Raw genomic sequence first — 16,159 nt, forward strand, 5'->3', positions numbered from 1 at the left:
TCACAAGTTTACCATAGTTACAGTGTGTACGTGAAGTATGTGTGGAGACGCGGAGTTCAAGGATCACCTGCACCGCATGGTCGTTACAGTTTAATGCTTTTGTAGAGCAATTTTCCAAAATTCCTGGGAACATAAGCACCACAACAAAAAGTTGACAAGGGTGCTTGTTGTCATAGTAATCTTTCGGATTAATTGCCCAATGACACAACTCGGCTATTACGGATGCCTAATTGGTGTAGTGTTGCGCTACGACGCCACTTATGCATAGTTTGGTCATCTTTTAACGTGTTACTTAACGCGACATTCAGGATTGCGTTCCACGTCATCGATGTGTGGCTACCGCGGTACAGAATCGAATACACAATCAGCGCAGCAGTCTCCATCAGCGGTAGCAGTATTTAGCAGACGTGACGGGCGTTTTCTAACCACCAATGCTCGGTACTGTATGGTAAATCCACATGCAATTTAAATTGTTACAGAGGCGCGTTTTATGCTTTCTGACCGTGATGACCAAATCATTGCACATATTCTTGAAAAATAGTTTGTATAAAAGTCCAATATGGTAGTAGGCCGATGAATGTAACATGAAGTCGTCTATATGAGCACCTTTAACAAGCCTCGGTCAGTGACTGCTGTTGTGCGCGCGTTGTTCCAGCGTTCCGGCAAACAGCCAACGCTCACCGAGACATGACCTGGTGAAGCTACGGACCAGATGTGAAAAGGAGCTTACAAAGGACAGAACCCTAGGCTTCATTTACCATTCTTTTTCTTTAGATCACACCTATAGTCCTAGCTTATGTTGCCCCACTGATGTTTGTCTCTTCCCAATGTATGAGCAAATAAATATCGCGCAAATGAGGCGCGTAAAATTATTCTCTACGTACCAGTTTTTGGTTTTGTCGGGCCTGTTGCTTCTTCATGAGCAGTAACTCAACGATGATGCTTTGCTTGTTAGGATCGACATTCTGCGAAACGAAAAATAAAAGCAACAAATAATCAAAATATTTGAGGTTCGTCTGTGAAAAATATAATTCGGAATTATATGTCGTGTAACAGACATTTTGCCCCCTGCCTGACACCACGCACATGGCCTACGCACTCTGGCACAAAGTCATCACTGCAAGCCATTGATTCATTCATTCTCGGGAAGAGGCCAGTATTAGGTGTCAGCATTAGATGTGGCAGAGGTACACAATATTGCGCAGCAGAACGGCTACTCTGTTACTTTCCTAAGGATACCTGGACACTAAGGCTAGGCCGGACACCAGCTAGCTGATGGTGGCTAAACCACAATTTCGAAAATTGTCGACGTAAAGATACGGTACTGGGGAAGTGATGTAAACTATTGGGTTTACATAATGACTGCGCTCATGTGATGCTGCATAGCAAATTACTGGGTTCGACGAGGCCATCGGTTGAGGCGCCTGTAGGAAATAAGACTTTGGCAGGACTTTTCGCCTCGCGGTTAAAGTCACGCGAAGCCAAGCAAGTGTGCCTTGCCGGATTCATCTGGGCGTAACCTTAACTCGGTGTTTCACTCATCGTCATCTTTCATCACTTCTTGTGGCCCCTTTCCTTTTTCCGCTGGACAGAGTAGCAGGTCCCTGTGCACTAGCTAACTAAGTCATTGTTTGTCTCTCTCTCACACACTCGTGAAAATTATTTCTCTCTCTCACACCACGTAGCCTCAGGTGCCGTGCTTCTAGACTACAATGTTACGTCTAGCGTTACCTACAAGACGAATACATAGCGCAGGAGCCATAGATAATGTTACAGTCTTGCCTGACGCATTATTTCACACAACTAGGTAATGTAGTCATAATACGTTACTTTTCGCCAACGGCGACGCTTGATCAGCGCCTTCCGTTTGCTGGGATACTCGTGTGCTCTACGAACACTGTGCACAAATTTTCTTTCTCCCTTACAGCAGCGGCAGACGCATAGTCTAGCGAGTGCAGGAATAATATGTTGTAGGAGACGTTGAGCGTAGTACACGATGCCCTAAAGCCATCCTGAGAGCAACAGTTTCAACGTCCTGCGAAAGGAGTACAGCCAAACGTCCTGCGCATTAGTATAGGACATGGTGACGAGAGATTAGGTGCGTCACTCAAGCAACCACGTGTCGCCGGAATTCTAGAAGACTGTTAAAGGGCAGGACCTACGCCAGTCCAGGCGTTATGCTGCGCTCAACTCAGAAGGGTCGCTGAACTAATTTGAGTCAAGACCCGCTTGTGAATACCTCATTGGATCATTTTCACACAGTGGTAGAAAGAGAGAGAAAGGGAGTATAGAAAGGCAGAGTGGTTAAGCAGTGGTAGTTCCGGTTGGCTACTCGGCAAAGGTGGAAGGGGTCCATTAACAGAACGACAACTTCCATATAAATATACAGGCAGAATGCGCTTGATCTATGAACAATCTACCGGGGTGCTCCTGGGAAGAGAGTGGTCATACAAAGTGAGTATTACGGTAATGGCGTGGGCAGCGCAAGAGAAAAGTGTCTTCAGTGTAAAGGAGAAAATGCAGAAAGAGCGAATTTGACAGATGAGTGGGGAGGAAGATAGTTATCAAACTATATTTCACCAGCGAAAAATGAAATCGAATAAAAAATGTCAGAGGATACCGCAATAGTAGTGTTACAATGTTCAAAGCGTGTGAGAAAGGAATTTATTTGAAATATATTCGGTGATTACTATATTCTTCATTCATATAGGGTGCGTATATAACACGGAAATCACCATATGTTTTATTAACATTCTCCTTTCTGGGGTTTTACGTGCCAAAACCAGTTCTGATTATGAGGCACGCCATGGTGGAGGGCTCCGGATTATATTTTGACCACCATGGGGATCCTTAACGTGCACTATAACGCAAGCACACGGGCGCTTGTGCATTTCGCCTCCATTGAAATGCGGCCGCCATGGTCGGAATTCAATCCCACGATCTTATATGTTTAATTAACAAGTTCCAGTACATATGCATAGATAGATGTGTGCGTAGTTGCCCTACGTACGCAAGTCCATGACGTCAAAAGATAATTGAGGAAAAAGAACGAATGTGGGGTTAGAGTGTACTAGAACGGGGGAGTGGGTCCAGCGTACGCCTTAGCAAGTGTCGAGAGTGAAGCAAAAAACGCGGAAATTGTGGCGGCGCTGCCGTCGCCTTATTTTAAATCTCCAGCCAATAAACGTTTGCTCCGGCTGTTTCGGCAGTGCTCATTGGCTGAGGCGAGCTCGCGGGCTGACTAGCTGTCGTCTGCTCGACGCACCACCGTCGTCGCGTCCTTTGCGTTCTTTCCGCCGCTCTTTTTCCATTTTATTTACAATAGATCGGTGGGAAATAATCTCAGTGTTACCGCCACCGAGTACCCGCCTGCCAAAGCTCCATGCAGCTGCGGTAGGGTCTCCGACGCGACAAGGTGAGCGGGGCCGCTCATTCGGGAGAAGGCGACGGTGGCGCTACCTGGTTTTCAATAAAAAATGCATCAGCGCAGAGCCCTCGTTGGACCCATTCCCCTAATCTAGTACACTGTAGTGTGGTGGCGAAAAGAAGAAGGCCACCAAAGGAGTGCTGGCTTAGAAGACCGACACAGAATGAAGTCTACATTTTTGTCTTAACCCAAAATTATTTTGAGAGGCATATCTAGTCTCCAAATTTGCGTCTTAGATGTGAGTGTCTGAAATGTGCTTACTTCATCATGAATGAACACTTGCTTGCTCACAAACAGAAGTATTTCAAAATCTCAGCAAATGAAACATCCATAGATTGCTCATAGCCAGTATACTGAACCACTTGAAATCAAAAATGACTGTTTAAGGTACAGTTTGTATTCCTAGAAGTATTACTGATTGGAATGCGCTACCTGACTCTGTCATGTTAGCTTCATGCGTTGAAGAGTTTTGGCAACGTGGACACGTAATTATTTACGCCACTAACAAATACGTCAATGCTGGCTGTTCCGAAAGTCTTGATATTTATTTTTAATTAATTAATTTATTTTGTGGGTTCTGAGGTGGGTGGCGGGGAATTGGTACAGTGCTTGGAAATTAAACTGATTTGGTTCTCTGGTGAGAACTCTGTCTTGTTAATTTTTTATGTATTCAATGTACTCACGATAGCCCCTTGCAGAACGGTGAAAATGGCAAGCTGGGTGGCACCCTCCACTACTATACTTTTGAAAGAGGCTACTCAATACACGAGGTCATCCAGCCAGCCACACACAGGCTCCATTACTGTCTGTACGCGTATATACGTTCATATGCACAGTGAAGGCGTAATGTTGCTTAAGTTTTCGCTGTTCGCGATTGCACTCGGGAATCCGGCCAGCATTTGGTCATTCATTTGATGGTTACTATCAGATACTGCAATTGCGTTCTTCAGCAGCCCCCAGAAGCTACGGCAGCCAGCCTTGTAGGGCATTGAACCATCGAACTGTGTCGTCAATTATAACGGCAAAACGTTCCTATATTTGAATCCACGAAGAGGACAGTAAGAATATATAAAAGAAGTAATAAATTTCTGCAAGGCGCTGTTTTAGCTGCCGGCTACCTTTATAACCACTGAACAAAATTATTCAAGTAAACCGTTGATTCTTTGTGGACCCCCTTCTGTTCACCTCTTCCTTATAAAAATTGTGTGCGGTCTTCCAGTGATTCAGTCCTTTAATGCAAAAGCGTTTTACGGCTAGGCTGAGCGAGATGAACATGTATTGTAAGCAAGAAAACCTATTGGAAAAAGCTCAAGCAATCTTTGCAAGGCAGGGCAAAGACAAAGCGCAGACTTCTGCCTTAGCTTCACTCATAATTGTCCATAGCTCGACGCGGCTTCCTGGATTCATTTCTTTGAATTCGTTCCGCCTTGTTCACCTCTTAGTCAAATGCGAAAGTCTTGGGGCGAACGCACTACTGTATACAGGAACATTAACTGGATGATAAACTGGGAGCATTATTACGTTTACTTCGGATTATCGAATGAGAAGCGTTTTGATAGTAGCCTAATGACTTAGCGCCCCCCTATTTTGAATGACTCATGCACTACAATCATGTTTCTTGAGTTTGTGTACATGGCATGCTTACCCTGCCGTTGATGCGGAACCCATTCATAAGCGCGTTGGTCTGGTTGATGAGGTTCTCCTGAAAGTTCTTCTTGAGCGCTCTTCCTTTGGGACGGATGCCTTCAGCTGGTATCGGTGTCACCTGGATTCCCCAGACTGAAATGGCCACGTACGAATCCGACAGGTACTCCACCAGCTGCTCATGCCCAGGGTAGATTGTATGAAAGAAAGAAGGAAAGTGGTACTGAGAGACCAAATTGGCGCGGAAATAATTATTATTGCATTCATTATAGCTGACAGGGTGAAGCAATCTAGGAGCCACCATTTAAAAGAGAATTATTTTTGTCGTTCTGGATAATTACAAGGAGCTGATAAAGGTGCTAACGCCTGAATAAATTATACGTGTATTTGACTGATTTCTGGAGTGTGCGTTCACCTTTTTAACAGAATTCGGAAAATTCAGACATCTCATAACCAGAAAACATTAGCTTGCAATATTGCTTTCATACTGAACATGCATAAACACATGCTGTTATGAACAAAAGCAGCTCCGGTCAAATATTTGCATTCTCCTATGTTGCGTAGTTGTTCTTGAAGCCTTAAGTGCCGTTTATTTCCTTAAGTGTTCCATACAATTACGCTTTCGCAATCTTGTAATAACATGAATGCTTAAGTCAGTTTTATACCGAAGCATTCGTCCTGTGTTCTTCCTTCTTTCCGTTTTTCATCACTCTTTTCTTCCACCATGGATGCATGCCAGCCTTCAGACTCTTTTCTAAGTTTTAATCACTGATGATTAACTTGTTTTCTTTTTACACACTCTTGAAGGTCTGATACTAAAAGTGAGTAATGACGGATCTTGACTGTTAGCCTCTTGCAATTGTGGGCTAGGTCTAGTCAAGCTGCTTCAGCGTTTCTTGCATTAGCTGGGCTTCCAGGGATTCAGTGGATAAACGTTTCGAAATTGCAAAATTTTGAGCTTTAGCGAAACAATTGTCGCTAACATGAATACACATATAAATTCGCTGCAGAGAAAATGTAACATTACACGAAGCCGTTGAACAGATTCGCTGAGATATAAAAAGATGTACTCGTGGTTTGCAATGTTGCTATTTTACCTCCACAGTAGCGGGCCGGTAGGAGAAGGTTTTCGTGTGGTTGAAATCTGGGTCAGAAGTTCCGGAAACCGCCTCCGTTGCTGTGTCCTCTTCGTCTTTGAACATACGATATTTACACCTTACATCCTGAAAATGAATAAACCACACTGTAAATTATTGTGTTACATATGAATTCACAGTTTCTAGGTATGTTTATGGTATAAAAATTTGAAACGTATTGTTTAAATTTTGGTGGCCAAAAGAGTGTTTCGATGAAACACGGAGGACGCCTTTTCGAGAACGCTGATGCAAGTTAATCTTTCTAAAAGGTCGAGACAAATATGCAACGCTTTGCGCTCTCATCCTTAGTTCATTATTTCCTAGGAACATCAAACACATCTCCCAGACTTCCACCTTGAGGGCTGATTAAATACTTGTATCCACAGCGCGCATACAACGCTCGCGCCAACATATGTTTATCGGCGCTTCTGTATTGAAATGTTCGTTCTGCGCATGTGAAAGAATATTTCATTTGTATATTAAAATATTTAGGCTATATTTTTTCTAGTGTGTAGTGGTTCTTTGAGGCTGCCAGCTTGCCCCTCAGTAAATAAAGCTGTTGTGGAAGAAAGTATTGCTGTCCGTTACAACAAATTGGCGGCACCCCAGGAGCTCAATTGTGACGAAAAGGTATCGCTTCCACCAAACCAAATAAGAGCAACATGAAAGCGTGGCAGACTCTATCGTGGGTCTCATGAAATTGACAGCCACGGGCGATTTCGGCGCTTTTCTAGAGGAAGCTCTTCGAGACCGACTAATTGCTTGTCTTGAGGCTGATGCTATACTCTGCCAACTGTTAGCGAAGTCAGACATCGAATTGACCTGAGAGTGCCCCTGCCCAATTGCGGTGGCTACAAAAGCAGCCACTAATGATACACAGCAAATAGTTTCGGCGATTAGCGATGTTCTCGCAGCTAACTTTCCCGAAATTCACTCGCAAAGATAGGTAACAGTACAGTATCAAAACGCAAGTACGGGCAAGAAGGTCAGAGAGAGAACTGCAAGAATAGCGTTGCATAGGAACCCCAGGTGGTCAAAATTAATCAGGAGCCCTCCACTATGGCATGCCTCATAGTCAGAACTTGTTTTGGCACGTAAAACCCCAGAAAGAAGAAGAAGACTGAAGCTCTGAGAGATCGCTGTGGTGGAAACCATGCACCAGTGTCACAAAAAAGCGCATAATTAAAGCACGCACTGCGAATCATCCAAGCCAGCAATGAAGCACGTCGGCCCCGTGGCAGCTTCGACTGAGGGAGAGAGCGCATATGGCACAGGCAGTCGACGTTATCAACGGGGACTAGAAGCTTCTACAAGATACGGGAACGCTACGGTATCGAGAGAAAGGAAAAATGGCGCATGCCGAAACACCCTCTCACAGGGCGAGCAGAGAGAGAGGAGGAGGAGGGCGACAGCCCGAGCGTGCGCCAACGGATGAGTCGCCACCCTCCTAGAAGACGTTTCCGCGGCCGCGGTCGAAAACGAGAGAAATGTCTAGAAGATTCCCAGGCTTTGTTCATGCTATGGAAGCACGACTCCGTCAAAACGTTCGAGAAACGCCGGCGAAGGCAATAAAAGCGCCGAGCAGGAATTAGTAGGAGAATCAGACCGCGCCGGTGAAGAGATGTGACGTGAAGACTGACCGTCTGTGGAAGAAGGGGATTCCCCGGCAAGTTAGTCGACGAGTTTCTCTAATGTCTGCGTTTCTGGAAGAAGTTCCTTCTTTCAGATTTGCCTCATGCTACGCCGAGATCACCCGGCTCAAGACCAGCACGGCTGAATACGAGTGAACACGTTCTGTTCCTATTCATTCTGTACTGTACATGTTGAACTCTTAGTGCTTGTCGTTAATTATTTTTCCGAGTTTTGTTAACACCCATCTGAATTGTATTTGTATGTGCATAGCCGAAGTGTGCATATGTGTATGTAACTGCCTTATTTGAAAATATATTTTTGTTGCGTTTTGATAACTCTGGGCTCTGACTCGGTCTTTGGACCACAACCAGCGCTCCCTGGCACACCAGAAGGCCTCTTATTAATTGTCCGTGCTTTCGTGGGGTTATTTTCTGAAGCTGATAAGTGGGCTTTGGAATTTCACCCGGGCGTTGGCGCATAGTTCACGGGGTGTGTGACAGCCAGTAAGTTTCCATTCATGAATAGTACCTCCTACAAATGTCGGAAGAAAGGGCTCGTAGCTAAAATCTGTAACACCAAGGCTTCAAAATGTGCTTGTAATCAGCTTGAAAATGTTGTCGCAGATCATAAATTACTGACGCTATGCCATACCGACCGGAGTTCGACCATGCCTGCCATTGTGAATACGTCAAAGCTACATTGAAAAGTACCCATGGAGTAGGATACTGGCGCTGCCGTGTCAATTGTTTCCGAAACTGAGTGCGTAAAGCACTTCCCCAATGGAGTGCGTAAAGCACTTCCCCAATGCTAGCTTCAGAGAAGTAAATGCAAACTTAGTTACTCACAATGGCATGCCTGTCGCCATAAAGGGCAGAAGTGATGTTGATGCTCGATATTACGATGATGCTATTCATTGCCGCTAGACACACCACAGGATACCGAAGGTGCAAGGATGCCAGTAAAGCTTGGTCGGGACTGGCTGAGCAAAATTAGCATTAAGTAGCATGAAGTTACGAGCGTGAACATAGCGGGTAAAGAAGGCTCGCTAAGCAAAAACTACCATGAGGTGTTTGAACCTGGTTATGACGCGACCAAGGGCTTAAAAACCGGTATTAAGCTGAAATAATGGTTTAGTCCGGTCATTTGTAGAGTGCGGCCAGTGATATACCCTCTTTGCGAGCACATGGAGCAACAATATGTGATCATGAATAAAGCAGGGGTTGTTTACCGTGTAAGGCGCAGCCTTGTACGACATAACTCGTTATCGTGCCTAAAAAAACATAACGGGCTATGGCTATGCTGTGAGTACCGTGTCACTCTCAATTCGGCAATAAAAATTGACCATTACCCTCTGTCCATACAAGAGGACATTTTCACTACATTGCAAGGCGGAATCGTCTTCTCCGTCACTGACCTGTCAACAGCGTATCTACAGCTTGAATTAGATGAGCGAGCACAAGAAGTGCTGATTGTGAACACGTAGTTGTTTAGATTCAAGCGCTTGCCTTATGGCGTGGCCTGCGCGCCTGCCGTGTTCGAAGCAGCAATGGACCAAATCTTGGGCGGCTTGCCGACAACTGCCTGCTACTTGCACTATGTTGTCATATCTGGCGAAATGTACGAGTGCAGGGAAAGAGTCGAGCACGTGCTGTAGCGCCTGAGTAATCATGGGATAAAGTTTCACGGCTGGTAAGTGCAAGTTCTTTCATCAAAGAGCAACTTGTCCGGGACACCGAATTGACAAGCACTGAAGACAAAGTGTTGGGCATAAAAACGCGCCAAAGCCGGTCAACGCGACAAAACTAAAACCTTTTTAGGCACGGTTAGGCCCTAGCTGGGTTTAGGCCCGAGCTGAACAAGAAATATGCTTTGACAGTCCTACTTAATTTTCTTGCTTACAATAAGCTAACTTTTATGCGTTTACTTGTTTTCTAAGGAACACCGGATTGTGCGACAAATTGTGACTGGTCATTTTGTTCTGTCTCAGTGTTGGTGTGGCATTGACACTGGATACGAATATGTGGTGCCTTCAAAGACTGACTGACAGCACCAACACATGCACATCTTTAGTGTTCATTCTTCCACATTTTCCTTCATCTTGTATACCCCGTATATCTTTCCAAAGTAAATGGTACGTAGCCCACCGGAGTTATGCAGTTAATCCGTTTCTTTGCCTCGCTCTCTCTTTGCTGCCCTGTAGGTTGCTGCGAAATCTACTTGCATCGCTTTAAGTTCAACAATAACCATAAGACGCTCATGTGTGTGCACATACTCGTAAATTAGCCTACCTTCCCGTTCTTGAACAGTTCTCAAACAACAACAAAGCCGTTTTGATTTAGGTCTAGCTATGTGGAAAAACTGCACCCTGATGGCGACCTAAATCTGCTTATCACTATTTTAGGGGCGAAGCACCTTAGGGCCGAGCCTTGTCCCTCCCCCCCCCCCCTCGTCGTCGTCCGTACCTCTCGTTTGCATGGAGTCCGCTAGGGGCGCTGCGGTGCACACGGGCGTTCATTCCCGATGCGCGCTCTCTTTCTCTCTTCAGCTATTGATGATAACGGTCGCTTCTGATAACGGCGCGGCCGCTACGGATGAAAAGGCGAGAGTGGCGGTTCAACTGCAAACGGGGTCGAGGGCTCGCCAAGCTGCTGCAGCATGGCAACGCCGGCAAGCGGACCCGGAGCTCAGGACTCGCGAAGCTCGCGCTTGAACCGAGCATCGGCGCCACCAACCTCAGGTAGAGAATGCTTCCGGCGTTTTGCCACCGCTTCCCGCGCTCTCGCCGCCTCTGGGTCTGCTTGCCAGCGTTGGGGGCTTCACGGTTAACCGAATGATCCCCTGCTGCTTCGCCCACTCATCATCATTCACTTCGTGGATATGCGGTGCTTTTTCATTCTACGTGGCACTGTGGAAGCTTTAAATATAACCCCAGTATTGCAGCACGATTAGAAGCCGGGTGTTCTACCTCTGCTCCACGCCACCAAGAGAGCGGTGTGGATCAGAGAGCAAACAGGGATAACCGATATTCTAGTTGACATCAAGAGAAAAGAATGGAGCTGGGCAGGCCATGTAATGCGTAGGATGGATAACAGGTAGACCATTAGAGTTACAGAATGGATGCTAAGAGAAGGGAAGCGCAGTCAATGATGGCAGAAAACTAGATGGGGGGATGAAGTTAATAAATTTGCAGGTGCAAGTTGGAATCAGCTAGCGCAAGACAGGGGTAATTGGAAAGCGAAAGCGCAGGGAGAAGCCTTCATCCTGCAGTGGACATAAATATAGGCTGATGATGATGATGATGATGATGATGATGGTAGCAGCGCGGATGTTTGTTTTCTGCAGCGATAGATTCTTTTCTACACATAGAAATTTATCATCACTTTAGAAATGACTTTCGGAGATTAAAGCTACTATCAATATTAGTCAATTTGCTTACTTTAAGGAAAGAATAAAGAGAAACAGATAAGCACTGCACTGTGTTGATGAAATTCGTGTTTGCCATGTAAGAGAGCCTTTTCGATCAGAGATTCGTTCGTGCAGTGCCGTATGCTCCGCAGAACTCTAGACTTACTGTAAACCGTTTCGGTAATGAACGGCAGTTTAGGATGCGAACAACAAAGTTCAGATCTCGGCCAACCAGTTCTCCTGGGCTGTCCAGGAAGACGATGTCTTTTTCAGTGTATTCTCGGCCAGATTCTGAGCATGGTTTCATCTCAACCTGTAAAAAAAAGAAGTTGTCCTAAATATTCAATCTCCCAATACTATACCCTTAGCGCAGGGTAGAAAACAGGCTGTATTTCTTCCCTGTAACATTGCTGCCATGCTGTTATATTTTGATTTCGCCCTTTCAGGCCAGGCTGAAGTTATTCAGCCTGACCTGAAAAGAATTTGTTTTTGAAAGCCATAAATGCATTCTGCCCTGCATTTAGGTGTTTCTGCAATTCATTTTATGACTGCAACTCGTCTGGTTAATAAGTGTCTCGCACATCATGTTCTCAATAAATTTACCGACATTTATATTCTGCTACTAAGCAGATTAGTTAATTACGTAGAGATATTCTTCCGAGTTAGGTCCCCTTACCTGCGCATATTTTATTCTGCTGAGAAATTTGATTTATTGGAAACCTGTGTAACCTTCTTCTACATTAGCTTTCTGCCATTTAAGACAAATGCTAACTTCCCCACCGAGTATGTTCATTCACCTGAAGACATGTATTCTAGCTTAAGATTATTTTTCTTCGTCAAATGTGCTCTAGCAGATTCTTCAGCTCAAAAAAATTCAACGACCATATCCTGTTTCCAAAAATTGCTGTGGTTGTAATAGCTTGACCTAATCCGTACTTATACGTACAACTGAGTCATAAATTAATTTGTTTGGTTTTGTTTGGAGGATGGTGAGTGTAATAGAATGCATTGTGCGCACGGTGACAAATCTGGCCAAACCATTCCAATGCAAAATAAAAGTCCTGCTTAGAGGAGATCACTCAAGCGAGATATTCGGCTGGCATGGACAGCAAATATTCTGTGTAATGTTTTCTTACGTTGAGAATTCCAACTTCTTCTCCTTTGAAGTTTAGGATCTCCAGTTGTTCTCTCAGATCGACCTGTACAAAATAAGTATGATTTAGATTCGAAGAATCAGATTCCGTCAGTCAACATACAGAACTTTCATATTTAATTACTTACCATGTAGGCAAGTGGCTGTAAGTACACTTGCACAGTCCCTATCCTGACTTCCGTGTTGGGATCCTCTAAAAAAGGGTCTCGTTCCTGCAAGTGCGAAGTTAATACACAGAGTTGCAAGGCACTCTAGAAGTCAATGCTGGGACACATGAATGAATAGGTAACGGTTTTATGTCACTTACCTCATCAACTTCCCACTCCTCGCCGTTCTCGTACTTGCTGTACATTTCTTTCATGGCAAATACACGGCTCAGAAATTTCTCTTTTGTCCAATCAAATTCGTGTTCAGCTTTCAGATATCTAGCCTTTACGTATACCTAGAGTCATATAAAAATGAAATATTAGTTTCAACTTAGCCCTATGAAGATATACAATGCAAACAGCAGTCGTGCATTGTGCAAACTCTGAGCGCAATTTATCTCTAATACCATCTCGCAAAGCATGATGAATGACGTGCTTTTACGAAGCAATTATACTCGTTTCTCTTGCTTTCCTAGTTCACTTCTGGCACATGGGCTCTTCGTTTATATGAGTTGTATAGCCTTTCTAAGTAATATGAAGCCACTAAGCACGGGAACCGCAGCAGCCCTAAAACTAGAAGCTTCGCCGTCATTAAGCTATAAAAATTAGGAAAATACTCAAGCTCCTTAATTCCAGCACCCCAAGGGTACCATTACCGTCTATCAGAGGGCATGACAAAGTTCTTCTCGCTTGTGCATTAAAAAGGCTGCTTGGACTATTAAGGCACACATGTTCATATGTGAGCATCTATTCATCCAAAGGAAAGTCGTGAGATATTTTTTGTACTTGAAATATATAAGAAGACCGAGACAAATATTTCAATGTTCAGATATTGAAACATTTCCAGCGTATGTAGTATCGAAATAATATACACTAAAAAAATGAAGCATTATTTTAGTAGTGAAATGTGTGGTCAGATCCATGCTGTGACCTTAAGACAGTAGTGCACCTAAAACTTGATTAGTAAAAATAAATTTTCTTTAGAAGTGTTTTGAATACATGAAGTTAACCTGTCTCATATTACAATATGCCTTATTTTTTTCTTTATTCTTGTCGTAACGTTATTCTTTCACTACTTTTATTTGTTGTTACCAGCACAATCATGTTGCACACCTTTCTCTTATTGTACATTTAATGTATGTAAACCCTTTTACATGCGTCTTTACAGCATATAATTCTAACGTCAGTCATACAAAAACACGTGACATTTTTGTTTTATTAGCCGCTCGGGAACCTAGCGCACAATTTGTAACCCAGATCTGCGCATATCATTTTCTTCAACTTAAGATGCCTCCTGACACATTCCAGCAAAAGTTTGCTTGAAACGCTAACGTACCTTGTGTTCGAAAATTGTAAACAACATTATTTAGTCGTAAATTGTGAAGGTAAATCAAGGCTTACGAAATAATATAATGCTAAAATTGTTTCCTGCCTCGAAATATGCAGCACCAAGCTTACTTATTAGCTTCTAAATTACCTGGTCCATTAAAATTATTATTGCTTTTGACGATGTTTGCAGAGTTCCTAAATTTCATGTTACCCAACAATTCGCTCCTGAGAAATACGTTTTTTTACGTTTACCGCACCATCTTTTCAAATCATCTGTTCACCTAACGTATTAGCTAGTTAAAAGTGTGATTAAGGCTGTGAAACTTTGTCAGGTCGCATTTATTTGTCAGTGAATGTACTGCAGATTAAGACAAACAAAGCTTATTGTTGAGCTTGTAAGTTCATCCCACAATATCTCATAAATAACTTTAATAGAACACACGAAGACCAAGAGTGCCGCTACAGTCAATACCATCAGTAAAGAAAGATGTAAGCTGCACTATTTTACGCAGACAATTCTTTTACTTACCTCTGTGCGACCAAGCTGCCTTCCCAGTAGCTGGGGCGATACAAGCAAGATGTCAAAATGGACGCCCCTGTCAAGTTCTGCGCTCATTGCATTGGCTTCGTCAATTTTGGGCAAAACTTCTATCATATCTCGATTCAGTAACGCCGTTTCTGAAAATCATCACGAACATTCTGTCACGTCCAGCTTTACAACAAAACACTACGTGTACTGTTACGCCGCATTCACAAAATATTTACTGCTTGGAGTTTCATTCATGGTGGTTAAGACATAACCAAACATACCATCTTCCTCTCGTTGTTATTTAGTGAGCGAAATGTGCTTCTTCCTTCTCACCTATTGAGTCGTCATCTTGCAGCTTTATGCCCGCCCTGAGAGCGATTTCTTCCTGAGCCATTTCGTAAGTGACATCTGGAAACTTCGTCAAGTCGTGCCTGTCATGCTGTCTCGGGTTGACGAAGAGGAACAGCTGAGTTTGGCCGAAGACTATCCTGCCTCGAGAGAAAGCGAAGAAATGAGGCAGAGCGACGGCGATGGAACACTTCTGAGCTTCAAAGCCTGGCTGTGTAGCCCTCGTGGGTACGTGTTATAACATTCGCGGTAATACCAACATAAACAAGCAAATTCTCGCTGTCACACAGGCTACTGTGTTCGAAATATTGCTAAATGACGCAAGAATACGACTTAAAAAAACAGCAACAAACACATGCGCATTTTGAAGCAGAACCTCAACAAAAGGAGACTCGTTATTAAAAATTATTAAGTAAGGCAATTTGGCGAAAAAAATTATTCCCTCTCCCGCTAAAGGGAACTATGTGTGGATGCGAAGCAGCGGGGAGATAGTTAGCTTGAGCGGGAGATGGTTTTGCGGCAGCGGCCCGAGCGTTGATCGCGGCGCTGCACAGGAGAGAGAATGAGGCGCGCGCGCTCCGTCATTTTCATACCGCGGAACTACCGTGGCACCCCCAGCGGAGTATGCAGCTGTCGCACCTCCTGTCGTGCGCGCCGCTCCGGATTCCTAGAGGAGAGAAAGGGGCCCCCTTTCTCTCCTCTAGGAATCCGGAGCGGCGCGCTGCCGTAGGAGAGGAGAGAAAGGGGGAGGGGACGCGCATGCGCTGTGGGGGTGGGGGACGCGGGCGCCGCTACATAGAGGATTCCTATAGGAGAGAAAGGGGGAGCGTAGGAGAGGACAGAGAGGGGGAGGGGACGCGCATGCGCTGTGGGGGTGTGGGACGCCGCGGGACGGAGGGACGGATAAAGCCCCCGCCATAAGCTGCTTCGCATCTAAAAAAAGCAACTGACCTGTCATTGTGACGAAGTGTCACTGGAGACGTTACAGGTGAGCCGTTCACGAGAACTTTTGCCTCGGGACATCCCTTCTCCACGGTAACTTCAGTATCTCTCCTCTGAATAATGGCATGTTTGTCTTGAATCCTAAAGACACCCAAGAAACATTGTTAAAATGTCGCACACGAACGTCTCATGTGTATCCCGCAACATGCCACAAATGTTGCAACAACCTGACGTGAGTCTCGGCAAGCACGGCGTTCTACGTTTGAGCGCGCGGTGCTTCAAAAGCATTTCCATCCTAAGTGCAATACGTCAGCGTTAGAGTTCCCTGTGTATGTTAGCATGTAAAGGAACACTAGCCAGCGTTTATATATTGCGCTCCAATGAAATGGGCTGCCGCCGCTACCGGGAAGCAAACCCGCGACCTCCTGCCTGCCGCAGCAGAGTGTCCTATACACTGAAACCCAGCAC

General features: G+C 44.6%; 1 protein-coding gene across 1 annotated transcript in view; it reads right to left on the minus strand.

Annotated features, from left to right (window-relative positions):
- LOC119456636 (kinesin-like protein KIF28) overlaps nt 1-16,159 on the minus strand; it is a 97,309-nt gene that overhangs the window by 54,725 nt on the left and 26,425 nt on the right. Inside the window, exons 13-22 of the mRNA XM_049668997.1 lie at nt 15,701-15,832; nt 14,735-14,889; nt 14,402-14,550; nt 12,705-12,839; nt 12,526-12,609; nt 12,381-12,443; nt 11,411-11,557; nt 6,169-6,294; nt 5,073-5,246; nt 885-965 (exon numbers count right to left, since the gene is read on the minus strand). Of these exons, the coding sequence (XP_049524954.1) occupies nt 885-965; nt 5,073-5,246; nt 6,169-6,294; nt 11,411-11,557; nt 12,381-12,443; nt 12,526-12,609; nt 12,705-12,839; nt 14,402-14,550; nt 14,735-14,889; nt 15,701-15,832 (1,246 nt within the window). The remainder of the gene's footprint in view (nt 1-884; nt 966-5,072; nt 5,247-6,168; nt 6,295-11,410; nt 11,558-12,380; nt 12,444-12,525; nt 12,610-12,704; nt 12,840-14,401; nt 14,551-14,734; nt 14,890-15,700; nt 15,833-16,159) is intronic.

This window comes from Dermacentor silvarum, chromosome 6, assembly GCF_013339745.2.
Source record: "Dermacentor silvarum isolate Dsil-2018 chromosome 6, BIME_Dsil_1.4, whole genome shotgun sequence".
NCBI classification, from domain to species: domain Eukaryota; kingdom Metazoa; phylum Arthropoda; class Arachnida; order Ixodida; family Ixodidae; genus Dermacentor; species Dermacentor silvarum.